General features: G+C 43.8%; 1 protein-coding gene across 1 annotated transcript in view; it reads right to left on the reverse strand.

The window, feature by feature from the left end:
- Window positions 1-434: 434 nt before the first annotated feature.
- Window positions 435-14,709, reverse strand: part of efnb3b (ephrin-B3b) — a 96,439-nt gene continuing 82,164 nt past the window's right edge. Inside the window, exons 4-5 of the mRNA XM_038996046.1 lie at window positions 10,380-10,451; window positions 435-3,379 (exon numbers count right to left, since the gene is read on the reverse strand). Of these exons, the coding sequence (XP_038851974.1) occupies window positions 2,928-3,379; window positions 10,380-10,451 (524 nt within the window). The 3' untranslated portion in view covers window positions 435-2,927. The remainder of the gene's footprint in view (window positions 3,380-10,379; window positions 10,452-14,709) is intronic.

Raw genomic sequence — 14,709 nt, forward strand, 5'->3', positions numbered from 1 at the left:
TACACCTGTTGAGCATGAGGGATATTTCAAAGTACGGCACGTCACCTATTGTCTGCTATTTTGTTAGCGTATGTGTGCATTTGCAGGTTGCTGTGCCTGTTTTGAACAAGTCGTCGGTCCAACACTCAACAATACTAAGTAGCAGCTAGCCGATACAACATAACTTAACACACGGCACGTTTGAAAAAAGCTTTGCTTTCGTAAAAGGGTGTGAAAACGAATTAACCAGGCTAAGAGACTGACAGGTACTTGTTTCAGAAAAACACCCATACAAACGCAGTCTTGTACAACTAACCTTGTGGGAAAACACAATTCAGTCCCATTCAAAACCCTATTTTCCCTAACCCTACCCCCAAAACCTAACCTTAACCCTAACCCTAACAATAATTCTAACCTTAGCAAATAGCATTTGACCTTGCGGGGACCAACAAAATGCCCCCAGTTGGTCAAATGTTTGCTTGTCTACTATTCTTGTGGGGATTTCTGGCCCCCGTGAGTATAGTTAAACACGTCCACACACGCACAAAAACAGGGAGCACACACCCACCTTTAATCCTTCTGTCACACACAGAGGTTGACTTAATCACGGGGAGAAAGCCAGGACTGTGTCAGAAATAGGGAGCCACATGGGAGCAATCAGTGTGTGTGTGTGTGTGTGTGTGTGTGTGTGTGTGTGTGTGTGTGTGTGTGTGTGTGTGTGTGTGGCAGAGAGAGGGATGCAGAGATAGCCAGACAGAGAGAGTGTGTGTGAAATTGGCGTATACATGTACGGCATTTATGTGTGTGCGTGTTTGACAGTGAAAGAGAATGTGAGAGGGCTCAGTGTGTCTGCAGAGTGTGTGTGTGTGTCTGTGTCGATATAATCAGCGTCTGATACATAAAGCTGTAAAATCGGGAGAATTTGAAACGTGCCATTTCCCTTCAGAGAAGAGTATTGTCTGTGTCTGTTATCTTGAATGTGTATCTATCTGTCACTGTGTGTGTGTGTGTTTTAGATGAAATCTCTCCTCCTTATTCCACAGTGAGGTTTCTCCCTGAAATCCATTTCAGCTGTGTGTCTGTTCCTCTCCTTCGTCCACCTAGGGTCCATCACTCCTTCTCAGCACTCCATTAAAGGAAAGGCTCCTCTCTTCTGCCACAGTCACTGTTTCACTCTCTCTCTATCCTTCCCAGGGATTCTTCTCTCTCATCGCTCAATTCACCTCCCATCCCCCCACTTCTTCCATCTCTTCTCGCGCTCTTTCTTTTCTTTAGTGTGCAATTCCTTCTTCAGTCTTTTCTCTTTTTTTTTTGAAACAAAAGTTCCACATTCAGTCGCTTTTTCTCTTTTCCCCCTAGACAGCGACTCCGGTTCCCGTTTTTTCTTTTCATTATATTTCATTTCATTTGGAACCCGCCCTCGTTCATTTCCCCCCTTGCTTTTTCCTTGTGTTCAAAAGCGTTTGAAAAAAACTTTCATCGATGGTTTCTACCTCAACAACTTCCACCACAAACGAGGTCTAAACTTCAAAACTACAGCATAGTACAAGAAGTATAAAAATATACATAGGGGGAGGCCCAGAGGGGGGAGGGAGGCGATGAGAGAGAGAGAGAGAAACGACCTCAGTTCGCCAAGGAAAGAAAAACAAAGAGATTAAATTAATTTACAACTCAAAGGGGAAGGAAATAGGGTCAGGTTTCTAAATCGCAAACAATAAAGCACAGGGTAAAAGATCTAGCAGTATAACAGAAGTGTTGTTTTACAAGTGGAGGAATCAAAATAAAAAACAATAAAAAAAACAAGACGTCTAGAAATTAATGACTGGATATTCATATATAATCTGTAAGTGTTGCTAGCGATAAAAAAATCTCACCTTTTTTTTATATTCACTCACTTTTTTGTGTTTTGGTTTTTAAGACAAGTCTAAAGACACGCGAACACACACATTCGCTCGCATGTAGCGTATACACAGATTAACACACACACACACACACGCTGTACTAAAGCACACTAACTGCACACACACTTCTGTGCAACAGCAGTGTCAGAATTATTATCCTAGTCTCCCACACATGCACGCACGCACGCACACATACACAAACGTTATTAAAATATACAAGATTCTGAATGTCACTAAGACTCGATGGTCTGACCGATTGATCACGTGACTCCAGCCCAGCTTTCTGATTGGGTGAGAGAGTCAGAGGCCCCTGGTCCAATGAGAAACCATACACACACAAACAAACTAGGATCCTATTTGTGAGATATAACATCAAGGGCCACAGTTAGCCTCAGGGTCCAATCAGGAGGCAGGTAGGTCTGATACAGGACAGGAGCATTAGAGAAATACAGAGATCTCAGGATATGGTTGGTCGATGGATTTTCTAGGGGTCAGAGTCCCAGAAGTCCAAGTTGTGGCGGTACCAGTGTGTGTTCTCTCACACTAGCTTGGTGTGCGTGTTCTCACACACTTATCCTCATGGTGTACAGGGAGGGGACTCTTCTCTTCAGCTCTGGTGAGGGGGGAGGGGGGGGGTTTGATTCATGGTGAGACAAAAAAAGAAGAAGTGGGCCCCAGAGTCTCTTGCTAGTCCTGTCCTCTTTTAAGGGGCCGGTGGGGGCTATATACTAAACCCTCCATACTTAGCTTAGTGACACAGTCGAGTGAAGAGGGGTGGGCGTACGGATGGCCTCTTCAGTTAGCTAGATGCACACACCTGTGGCTGGGACTGGGGTTGGATAGGGAATTTCAGATACTGTATAAGGGACTGAAGGTCTTGGTGGTTTTGGAGGGTAAGTCAGTGATGGACTACTGTAGGTAGGTTTGACGTGGTACTGTACTATATAGGACAGGGTATATTGTAGGTGGGCTGTAGGTGGTACTGTACTGTACAGGACAGGGTAAGATGGTAGTTGGTAGTACTGTAGGTTGTCATGGCAACTGCCCTCATACTTTGTAGTAGATGTTTGCTGGACTCTGGGGGGGCATCTCCTGAACGATGTAGACGGGGTGACCGTAGTCCCCGCTCACCTTCTCGTAGTGAGGGCAGTACGCCGAGTCCGAAGCCCGCAGCGGGATGATGATGTCACTGGGTTCCGAGCCGTTGTTGTTACCGCCCCCATGGCCGCCGCCGTGCCCGCCACCATGCCTCTTGGGGCTGGTGAGGGAGGAGAGTGACAGGGGCGGGTGGTGGGACTCCGAGTGCTTGGCGTGTCGCCGCCGGTAACACACCACGCAGATCACCGCGGTGACCAGGAGGAGGAAGGCGGAGCCCCCTGCAGCGCCGGCGATGACAGCCACATTGGAGGGGGGGAGGGGTCCGTTCTCGCCCCCTGCGCCTCCCGAATCCCCGGCGCCACCGCTAGGAACCCTGGGATGGGTGGCGTTACCAGCACCACCTGTAGAATGACACAAGAAAATATTATTTTGATAACCTTATAAAAGACGTAAATACAATTTTATATAACTTTACCTTTAAACAGGTCAACATTCACAAGGCCGCGGAGCCGGACGGATTACAGGGACGTGTACTCAGAGCATGCGCGGACCAACTGGCAAGTGTCTTCACTGACATTTTCAACCTCTCCCTGACCGAGTCTGTAATACCAACATGTTTCAAGCAGACCACCATAGTCCCTGTGCCCAAGAACACTAAGGTAACCTGCCTAAATGACTACCGCCCCGTAGCACTCACGTCGGTGGCCATGAAATGCTTTGAAAGGCTGGTCATGGCTCACATCAAAACCATCATCCCGGAAACCCTAGACCCACTCCAATTTGCATACCGCCCCAACAGATCCACAGATGACACAATCTCAATCGCACTCCACACTGCCCTTTCTCACTTGGACAAAAGGAACACCTATGTGAGAATGCTGTTTATTGACTACAGCTCAGCGTTCAACACCATAGTGCCCACAAAGCTCATCACTAAGCTAAGGACCCTGGGACTAAAACACCTCCCTCTGCAGCTGGATCCTGGACTTCACATCGACGGGGCTGTAGTGGAGCGGGTCGAGAGTTTCAAGTTCCTTGGTGTCCACATCACCAACAACCTATCATGGTCCAAACACACCAAAAAAGTCATGAAGAGGGCACGGCAATGCCTTTTCCCCCTCAGGAGAAAAAATTTGGCATGGGTCTCCAGATCCTCAAAACGATCTACAGCTGCACCATCGAGAGCATCCTACCCGCTTGCATCACCGCCTGGTATGGCAACTGCTCGGCATCCGACTGTAAGGCGCTACAGAGTGTAGTGCGAATGGCCCAGTACATCACTGGGGCCAAGCTTCCTGCCATCCAGGACCTATATACTAGGCTGTGTCAGAAGAAGGCCCCAAAAATTGTCAGACTACAGTCACACAAGTAACCTAAATGTACATATTACCTCGACTAACTTGTACCTCCGCACATTGACTCGGTACCGGTACCCCCTGTATATAGCCTCTTTATTGTTATTTTACTGTGTTACTTTTGTTTTTTAACTTTAGTTCATTTAGTATATATTTTCTCAACTCTATTTTCTTAGAACGGCATTATTGGTTAAGGGCTTGTAAGTAAGCATTTCACGGTAAGGTCTACACCTGTTCTATCCGGAGCACGTGACAAATACAATTTCATTTGATTTAACATACTTTGACATGTATACAAGAAATTACACTGTACCTGTCATAGGCAATTCTTAAACCTGAACCAACATTTTGCCTTGCCTTCTTTAGGGTGTAACCTCTTCTATATACAGTACATATTACGCTTCCATATACAGTACATATTACGCTTCCATATACAGTACATATTACTCTTCTATATACAGTACATATTATGCTTCTATATACAGTACATATTACGCTTCTATATACAGTACATATTACGCTTCCATATACAGTACATATTACGCTTCTATATACAGTACATATTACGCTTCTATATACAGTACATATTACTCTTCTATATACAGTACATATTACGCTTCTATATACAGTACATATTACTCTTCTATATACGGTACATATTACGCTTCTATATACAGTACATATTACGCTTCCATATGCAGTACATATTACGCTTCTATATACAGTACATATTACTCTTCTATATACAGTACATATTACTCCTCCATATACAGTACATATTACGCTTCCATATACAGTACATATTACTCTTCTATATACAGTACATATTACTCTTCTATATACAGTACATATTACGCTTCTATATACAGTACATATTACTCTTCTATATACAGTACATATTACTCCTCCATATACAGTACATATTACGCTTCCATATACAGTACATATTACTCTTCTATATACAGTACATATTACTCTTCCATATACAGTACATATTACTCTTCTATATACAGTACATATTACGCTTCTATATACAGTACATATTACGCTTCCATATACAGTACATATTACGCTTCCATATACAGTACATATTACGCTTCTATATACAGTACATATTACGCTTCTATATACAGTACATATTACGCTTCTATATACAGTACATATTACTCTTCTATATACAGTTCATATTACGCTTCTATATACAGTACATATTACTCTTCTATATACAGTACATATTACTCTTCTATATACAGTACATAATACGATTCTATATACAGTACATATTACGCTTCTATATACAGTACATAATACGCTTCTATATACAGTACATATTACTTTTCTATATACAGTACATATTACTCTTCTATATACAGTACATACTACGCTCCTATATACAGTACATAGTACGCTCCTATATACAGTACATATTACGCTTCTATATACAGTACATATTACTTTTCTATATACAGTACATATTACTCTTCTATATACAGTACATATTACGCTTCTATATACAGTACATATTACGCTTCTATATACAGTACATATTACTCTTCTATATACAGTACATATTACTCTTCTATATACAGTACATATTACTCTTCTATATACAGTACATATTACGCTTCTATATACAGTACATATTACGCTTCTATATACAGTACATATTACTCTTCTATATACAGTACATATTACGCTTCTATATACAGTACATATTACTCTTCTATATACAGTACATATTACGCTTCTATATACAGTACATATTACGCTTCTATATACAGTACATATTACGCTTCTATATACAGTACATATTACTCTTCTATATACAGTACATATTACGCTTCTATATACAGTACATATTACTCTTCTATATACAGTACATATTACGCTTCTATATACGGTACATATTACGCTTCTATATACAGTACATATTACTCTTCTATATACAGTACATATTACGCTTCTATATACAGTACATATTACTCTTCTATATACAGTACATATTACTCTTCTATATACAGTACATATTACTCTTCTATATACAGTACATATTACGCTTCTATATACAGTACATAATACGCTTCTATATACAGTACATATTACGCTTCTATATACGGTACATATTACTCTTCTATATACAGTACATATTACGCTTCTATATACAGTACATAATACGCTTCTATATACAGTACATAGTACGCTCCTATATACAGTACATATTACGCTTCTATATACAGTACATATTACTTTTCTATATACAGTACATATTACTCTTCTATATACAGTACATATTACGCTTCTATATACAGTACATATTACGCTTCTATATACAGTACATATTACTCTTCTATATACAGTACATATTACTCTTCTATATACAGTACATATTACTCTTCTATATACAGTACATATTACGCTTCTATATACAGTACATATTACGCTTCTATATACAGTACATATTACTCTTCTATATACAGTACATATTACGCTTCTATATACAGTACATATTACTCTTCTATATACAGTACATATTACGCTTCTATATACAGTACATATTACGCTTCTATATACAGTACATATTACGCTTCTATATACAGTACATATTACTCTTCTATATACAGTACATATTACGCTTCTATATACAGTACATATTACTCTTCTATATACAGTACATATTACGCTTCTATATACGGTACATATTACGCTTCTATATACAGTACATATTACTCTTCTATATACAGTACATATTACGCTTCTATATACAGTACATATTACTCTTCTATATACAGTACATATTACTCTTCTATATACAGTACATATTACTCTTCTATATACAGTACATATTACGCTTCTATATACAGTACATAATACGCTTCTATATACAGTACATATTACGCTTCTATATACGGTACATATTACTCTTCTATATACAGTACATATTACGCTTCTATATACAGTACATAATACGCTTCTATATACAGTACATATTACTCTTCTATATACAGTACATAATACGCTTCTATATACAGTACATATTACTCTTCTATATACAGTACATATTACGCTTCTATATACGGTACATATTACGCGCCAGTAAACATATCTGTACCACACCAAGGTGACTAACCGTCTTCCTGTAGTTACAGTGGCAGAAACGTCCCGACAGGAGAAGAAAATGGCAGCCAATGTGAGCATATGTGTTCTGTCTATTGACATGACTTAGTGGACGGCGCTGGATACGAGAGGGTTTGGAATGCTCCTGCGCGCCTGTGGAGACCCACTGAGAAGATGTGGCTCTGGCTAGAAGCTACAGCCATCCACAGTGAAGGGATCAAGGCAGCACACTTCCTCCCTTACGCCTAACAACACTGTTTATGTTGCATTGGCGCGTGCCCACATAAAGGAGTCAGAACAGTTGGGTGGTTTGGACCCCATACCAAACGCCACCCCACTCTCTATTTAGTGCACTGTATAGGGAATAGGGTGCCATATGGCTTTGGTAAAAAAGTAGTGCACTATACAGGGAATAGGGTGCCATATGGCTTTGGTAAAAAAGTAGTGCACTATACAGGGAATAGGGTGCCATATGGCTTTGGTAAAAAAGTAGTGCACTATACAGGGAATAGGGTGCCATATGGCTTTGGTAAAAAAGTAGTGCACTATACAGGGAATAGGGTGCCATATGGCTTTGGTAAAAAAGTAGTGCACTATACAGGGAATAGGGTGCCATATGGCTTTGGTAAAAAAGTAGTGCACTATACAGGGAATAGGGTGCCATATGGCTTTGGTAAAAAAGTAGTGCACTATACAGGGAATAGGGTGCCATATGGCTTTGGTAAAAAAGTAGTGCACTATACAGGGAATAGGGTGCCATATGGCTTTGGTAAAAAAGTAGTGCACTATACAGGGAATAGGGTGCCATATGGCTTTGGTAAAAAAGTAGTGCACTATACAGGGAATAGGGTGCCATATGGCTTTGGTAAAAAAGTAGTGCACTATACAGGGAATAGGGTGCCATATGGCTTTGGTAAAAAAGTAGTGCACTATACAGGGAATAGGGTGCCATATGGCTTTGGTAAAAAAGTAGTGCACTATACAGGGAATAGGGTACCATATGGCTTTGGTAAAAAAGTAGTGCACTATACAGGGAATAGGGTGCCATATGGCTTTGGTAAAAAAGTAGTGCACTATACAGGGAATAGGGTGCCATATGGCTTTGGTAAAAAAGTAGTGCACTATATAGGGAATAGGGTGCCATTTGGGGCACAATCTGGGTCTCTAAAGCTAGAGACCACACAGTGATGCTGCCTGGTTGGAACCTGGTCCCAATCGCATGGTCCGACCGCATGTACGGTCATAGCCCAGCAGGTGTTTGTTGGGTTTGGGACCGCCTGTGAGGAAAGTCGTGTTGACCGTGCAAATGTTGGCGGTGGTAGCGGTTAGGGCGGTAATGCGAGGCGCGGTCGTGGGATTGGGTTATCACTATCCTTGGCACATTTCCCCCCTCGTTTTCTCTCCCTCTCTTCCCTATCTTCTTTCGTCTTCCTTCCTCGCTCCGTGGCTCTCCCACTCTCTGGGTTTTTGTGGACATAATGACTTCCCTTGCTCTGTGCCTCCCCCCTCCTCACCACCCTCGCTCCTTCCTCACCCTCTACTGTGAGCCCCCTACCACGCATGCAGGACTGACTGATTGTCTAGCTGACTGGCAAAACGCTAATACTAGATGCCAATTCCGCTCTCCGCCTCTCGCTTTCTTCCCTCCATCCCTCTCTCGTTCCCTCCATCCCTCCATTCCCCCAGCATCTCTCCCTCGCTCCACCTCCTCCTCCTCCTTTCACCAGCTCTGTTCTCACGCACCACGTGTGTATGGTGTAAATAGCATGTCCCCACCTACATTTAGTTCAGTTCCTCGATGAAGAAATTCTATTTATTGATCACTGAGCAGTGTCATTCATCTATAATCTACAGTATCAGATGGCTACTTGTAATTATTTTATGCCAATTTCATTTCATTATCGTCATTTCCCCCTGTTCTCTCTACCTCCCTTCCTCCCTCCATCTCTCACTCCCCACCCTCTCTCTTTCCTATTCAACAGTACTCTCCATACCTCTTGCTTCTCCTCTTTCGGTTTTCTGCTCCTTCAACAGTGAAGCCTTTTTCCTTCCTTTCCTCTCTCCCCCCTCCCTTTTTCTGTCTTCTGCGCTTCCTCCTTTGCTCTCATCTCTCCCGCCCTCCATCTCTCATCAGTTCTCTCATATCCACTTCACATTAGAGAGTAGAGATGGCCTGTATGGCTATGTCCCAAATGGCACCGTATTCCCTATATAGTGCACTACTTTTGACCAGGCCCCTTAGGACTCCGTTCAAACGTAGTGCACTTTATAGGGAATATGGTGCCATTTGGGACAGTCTGTATGTGGTTGGGAGAGACAGAATACAAAGACCAGGTCAACAAGTTCCCTGCCATGAGACAACATCCCTCCCTTGCTCCTCTCCTCTATCCTTTCATCGTCCTCTTCTTTCCTCACTCCTCGCCTCCCCTCCCCTCCTCCCCTCTCTTGTCCTCTCTCCCTCTCCTCTCTCACTACTCCGATTTATCATTCTCCTCTCTTCTCTCTTCTTCTCCTCTCCCTTCTCTCCGCGGACCAACAGAAACCAGGCCGCCCAAACTAATGACAATAATAACTCCTTCAAATGGCGCCCCTGGTCTCCCCCCCCCCCCCCCCCCCCCCCCTGGGCAGCTATTAGAGCCGTCGTTCCTCGCCCGCGGCACTTAGCTCTGAGGGGAGGAGAAGAAAAGAGGGGATGGACAGAGAGCGAGAGGGATGAGAGAGATAAAGGGATGGATTTAAATAGAGAGATCCCACAGATGTCGCCGGCTTGTATCCTCCATCTGTCGTTTTTTTTTACCGTCCCTCGTTCTCTGTCGCTTCTTTCTTTCTTTACTCACTCATTCACTTGCTTTTCTTGTCTTTCCGGACTGGTTGTGGTATACTCTATCCTCATGGTGGTGTAAGTGTGTAAGCTCCTCCACACCCATCTTACCTGTATTTCTGGTGTTGGTACGGCCCGCACTTTGGTCTGGTTTGGCAGGTTTCGGGGGCAGTCCATATGGGTCTGAGGGAAAAAACAGGGGTGTACGACGGTCAAGATAACACATCCCGTCAACATGAAAACAACCTCAAAACAGGCACACCGACTACCAGTGGTGGGCCGTCAGGGCCTGCAAGGCCTTCTCTGCTGGCCTAAACATCATCAGAATATATATTTTTTTTAAATATATTTTCCCACAAATATGTATTAAATTATTCCCCAGAGTAAGAGTTATACTCTTCATTTCATCGCTTTCCTCTTGGTTGCACTGCTTCCAGCCCCAGGTTGAGATTTTGAGGGCTGGTCTTTATGTTAGATCTTTTATCCAATCATATTCAGCCATCATGTGTTGCCAGGGGTCTAAAATCTGCCCTCAGGCCTTCAGAATCAACAGTGCGGGCGCTTGTAGCTTATAGTGAATGGAAATGAAAATTTAGTGTCAACCAATCAGCTTTAAAGTTGGCTATTGTACGCCTTCTGGCTGGCTCCAGTGTTACACAGGAGCCAGCTAGCAGGCGTAGTGCGTGCACGTCTTTTAATTGGATTACCAATATTGAGAGGCAGGTCCTATGGAGATCTAGGAAACTGAATTTGATAAACAAATTAATTTGCGTACTACTAAGCTGTTTTTTCAACCCACAATGGCGGAAGGAGGAGAAGATATCGATTTGGTCGAGGATATAATTATAACGCCATTCTCAAGACGAACTTTTCAAGAAAAGTTAGACATTGTAAGGAGAGGTCGCCCGACGCCACAAAGCCTGTCACAGGCGGGAAAGTGATTCGTTCGCTCGCCACTTTCAAAGTTTCAACTACGAGCGCTGTCAATGGCTCACAGGCTCCTTGGCTCCGAGAAGCACTGCAAACTGTACTGCTGGGAATGCCTATTATTTGCAAGTGATCGATTTGGTGTTTGGAGCCACACTGGCTTTGCAAACTTGAGTTGTCTAACCAAGGCAGCAACGAGACACCAAAGTACGGCTGGGCACTAACAAGCAATGGTGCTTTTGAAAACTGTTGGGGACACCGGAGTAGATCTACAGCTCAAAGAACAAACGCGCAGGGCAACGGAGCTGCACAATGAAAAGGTGAAGGGAAATATTGAAAAGACTCATTGATTGTGTCATGTTTTTGGGTAAACACTGTTTACCCAAAAATGTCAATTTGTCGATTTCAAGGTGACCTGGTTATACTGCGTTTCTGTCTAAATGTATAGTTTCTAGAGCCATGGCATCATAATGAGGTGGATTAATTCGGGTGGGACTGTGTAGTACCTCACTGAAGGCCCAGGCCCCGGGCCCACGGCACGCCGCTGCCGACTACACATAGACTGTCTGAGCTAAAATCAGATCTCTGAGGCCCATTCAATGAAACTAAATATTGATCGCCTTCCAATGTCCTTTCTGAAATCAGCTCTCCAACTATATTAAAAACGGGATACTTAAAGGGGTTTCCATTTGTAAAAGTACCACAATGAATATAAAACTGCAAACAAAAGCCCATCGTCTCCACACCCTCCCACCTGCCAGACAGGGGACTGTAATGCTAGGCCGCGGCCCAAAATGGCACCGTATTCCCTTCATAGTGCACTTCCCCACGGACCCTGATCAAACGTAGTGCACTATAAAGGGAATAGCGTGCCATTTGGGACGGCCCTAATATCCTCTCGCTGGGGCTATGACAGAGTTCCGTATAGATTTACTGAGAGGGACATAATAGACAGCCCTGTTATGCTGTGAACACAGAGACTGTACAATGTACACGCACGCACGCACGCACGCACGCACGCACGCACGCACGCACGCACGCACGCACGCACGCACGCACGCACGCACGCACGCACGCACGCACGCACGCACGCACGCACGCACGCACGCACGCACGCACGCACGCACGCACACACACACACACACACACACACACACACACACACACACACACACACACTCTATGTGCTGAGCTATAATTCTACACTAATTGACATTTACGGAGGTCCATACACAGTGGCAGGTATTATTGGTTCGACGGGCCCTCTGATGACAGACAGCCAATCAGAACTTGGCATGAGGGGTGTTTGGATCAATAGGACTGCTGGGGCTCGTGAGTGCTGTGTGCATTTGAAGGTGTGTGTGTGTGTTGTGTGTGTGAGAGTTTTTGTGTATTATTATCCTTGTGGGTAATCCTCACAAGTCCCCAGTAGTAAAACAAGGAGAATTCTCCCCCGTGGGGACATTTCCCACATCCCCATGAGGACAAAGGCTATTTTAGGCTAAGGGGTTAGGCTTAGGGTTAGAATTAGGATTTGGGGTTATGTCTAGGAGTTAGGGTTAAGTTTAGGGTTAAGGTTAGGTAAAATAGGACTTGTAATGAAAATCAATTGTAGGTCTCCACAAGGATAGTAAAACATAAAGTGTATGTATGCGTGTGTGTGCGAGAGAGAGAAAGAGTGTGTGTGTGTGTGTGTGTGTGTGTGTGTGTGTGTGTGTGTGTGTGTGTGTGTGTGTGTGTGTGTGTGTGTGTGTGTGTGTGTGTGTGTGTGTGTGTGTGTGTGTGAGTGTGTGTGTGTGTGTGTGTGTGTGTGTGTGTGTGTGTGTGTGCGCGCCTGTGTGTGTTTCAGAGCTGAGCAGCGCTCCAAATCTCATCAGAGATCTCTATGAGGCGGCACACCGTGTGTTTAGATGACAAACAGAGCAGAGGTGACCTTTCAAACTCACAACAGATAACACAGGGAGAGGGGGGAGGGGGGGGGGGGGGGATAGAGAATAAAGGAGCTATTGGGTGGGGAGAAAGAGACAGGACGGGTAGGCAAGGAGAGAAAGAGAGGATGAATGAGGTAGAAAGAGAGAGAGAAGAAGACGGAGACAGGTAGGGAGAGAAAGAGAGGGAGCAAGAAAAATGGGAGACAGACAGAGAGACGGGGCGGGGAGGGCAAGAGAGGTAAGGGAGAAAGGAAGATGAGTAAGAGAGGAGCGAGCGAGAGAGGGACAAGAAAGGTGAGAGAGAGAGAGAGAGAGAGAGAGAGAGAGGGACATGAAAGGTGAGAGAGAGAGAGAGAGAGAGAGAGAGAGAGAGGGACATGAAAGGTGGACCTGCAAATTAGTGTGAAACCCAAGAGAACAGAGGTGAGGAGGACGGCAGTTTTCATTCAAGCAGCAACGAAAGAAAGAGAGCGGGAGATAGAAAGAAAAGAGAGATATAGGGAGTGCTACTCTTCTCCCCTGGGTGGGCTGTAGAGAATGATGGAGACACAACAGCACCCCTTCCCTCTCAGGAGAACAGCTTCCACAACAACACACAAAGAGAAGAGAGCTTGTACAACAACACACATAGAAGAGTGCTTTCACAACAACACAGAGAGAAGAGAGCTTTCACAACAACACAGAGAGAAGAGAGCTTTCACAACAACACAGAGAGAGGGGGGCTTTCACAACAACACAGAGAGAAGAGAGCTTTCACAACAACACATAGAGAAGAGGATTTCACAGCAACACACAGAGAGGGGGGCTTTCACAACAACACAGAGAGAAGAGAGCTTTCACAACAACACAGAGAGAAGAGGATTTCAGAACAACACACAGAGAGGGGGGCTTTCACAACAACACAGAGAGAAGAGAGCTTTCACAACAACACAGAGAGAAGAGGATTTCAGAACAACACACATAGAGAAGAGGATTTCACAACAACACACAGAGAGGGGGGCTTTCACAACAACACAGAGAGAAGAGAGCTTTCACAACAACACAGAGAGAAGAGAGCTTTCACAACAACACAGAGAGAAGAGGATTTCACAACAACACACATAGAGAAGAGGATTTCACAACAACACACAGAGAGGGGGGCTTTCACAACAACACAGAGAGAAGAGAGCTTTCACAACAACACAGAGAGAAGAGAGCTTTCACAACAACACAGAGAGAAGAGAGCTTTCACAACAACACACATAGAGAAGAGGATTTCACAACAACACACAGAGAGGGGGGCTTTCACAACAACACACATAGATAAGAGGATTTCACAACAACACACAGAGAGGGGGGCTTTCACAACAACACAGAGAGAAGAGAGCTTTCACAACAACACACATAGAGAAGAGGATTTCACAACAACACACATAGAGAAGAGGATTTCACAACAACACACATAGAGAAGAGCTATCTCAACAACACACAGAGAGAAGAGCTTTCACAACAACACACAGAGAGAAGAGCTATCACAACAACACACAGAAAGAAGAGCTTTCACAACAACACACAGAAAGAAGAGCTTTCACAACAACACACAG

Source organism: Salvelinus namaycush, chromosome 6 (assembly GCF_016432855.1).
Source record: "Salvelinus namaycush isolate Seneca chromosome 6, SaNama_1.0, whole genome shotgun sequence".
Classification (NCBI taxonomy): domain Eukaryota; kingdom Metazoa; phylum Chordata; class Actinopteri; order Salmoniformes; family Salmonidae; genus Salvelinus; species Salvelinus namaycush.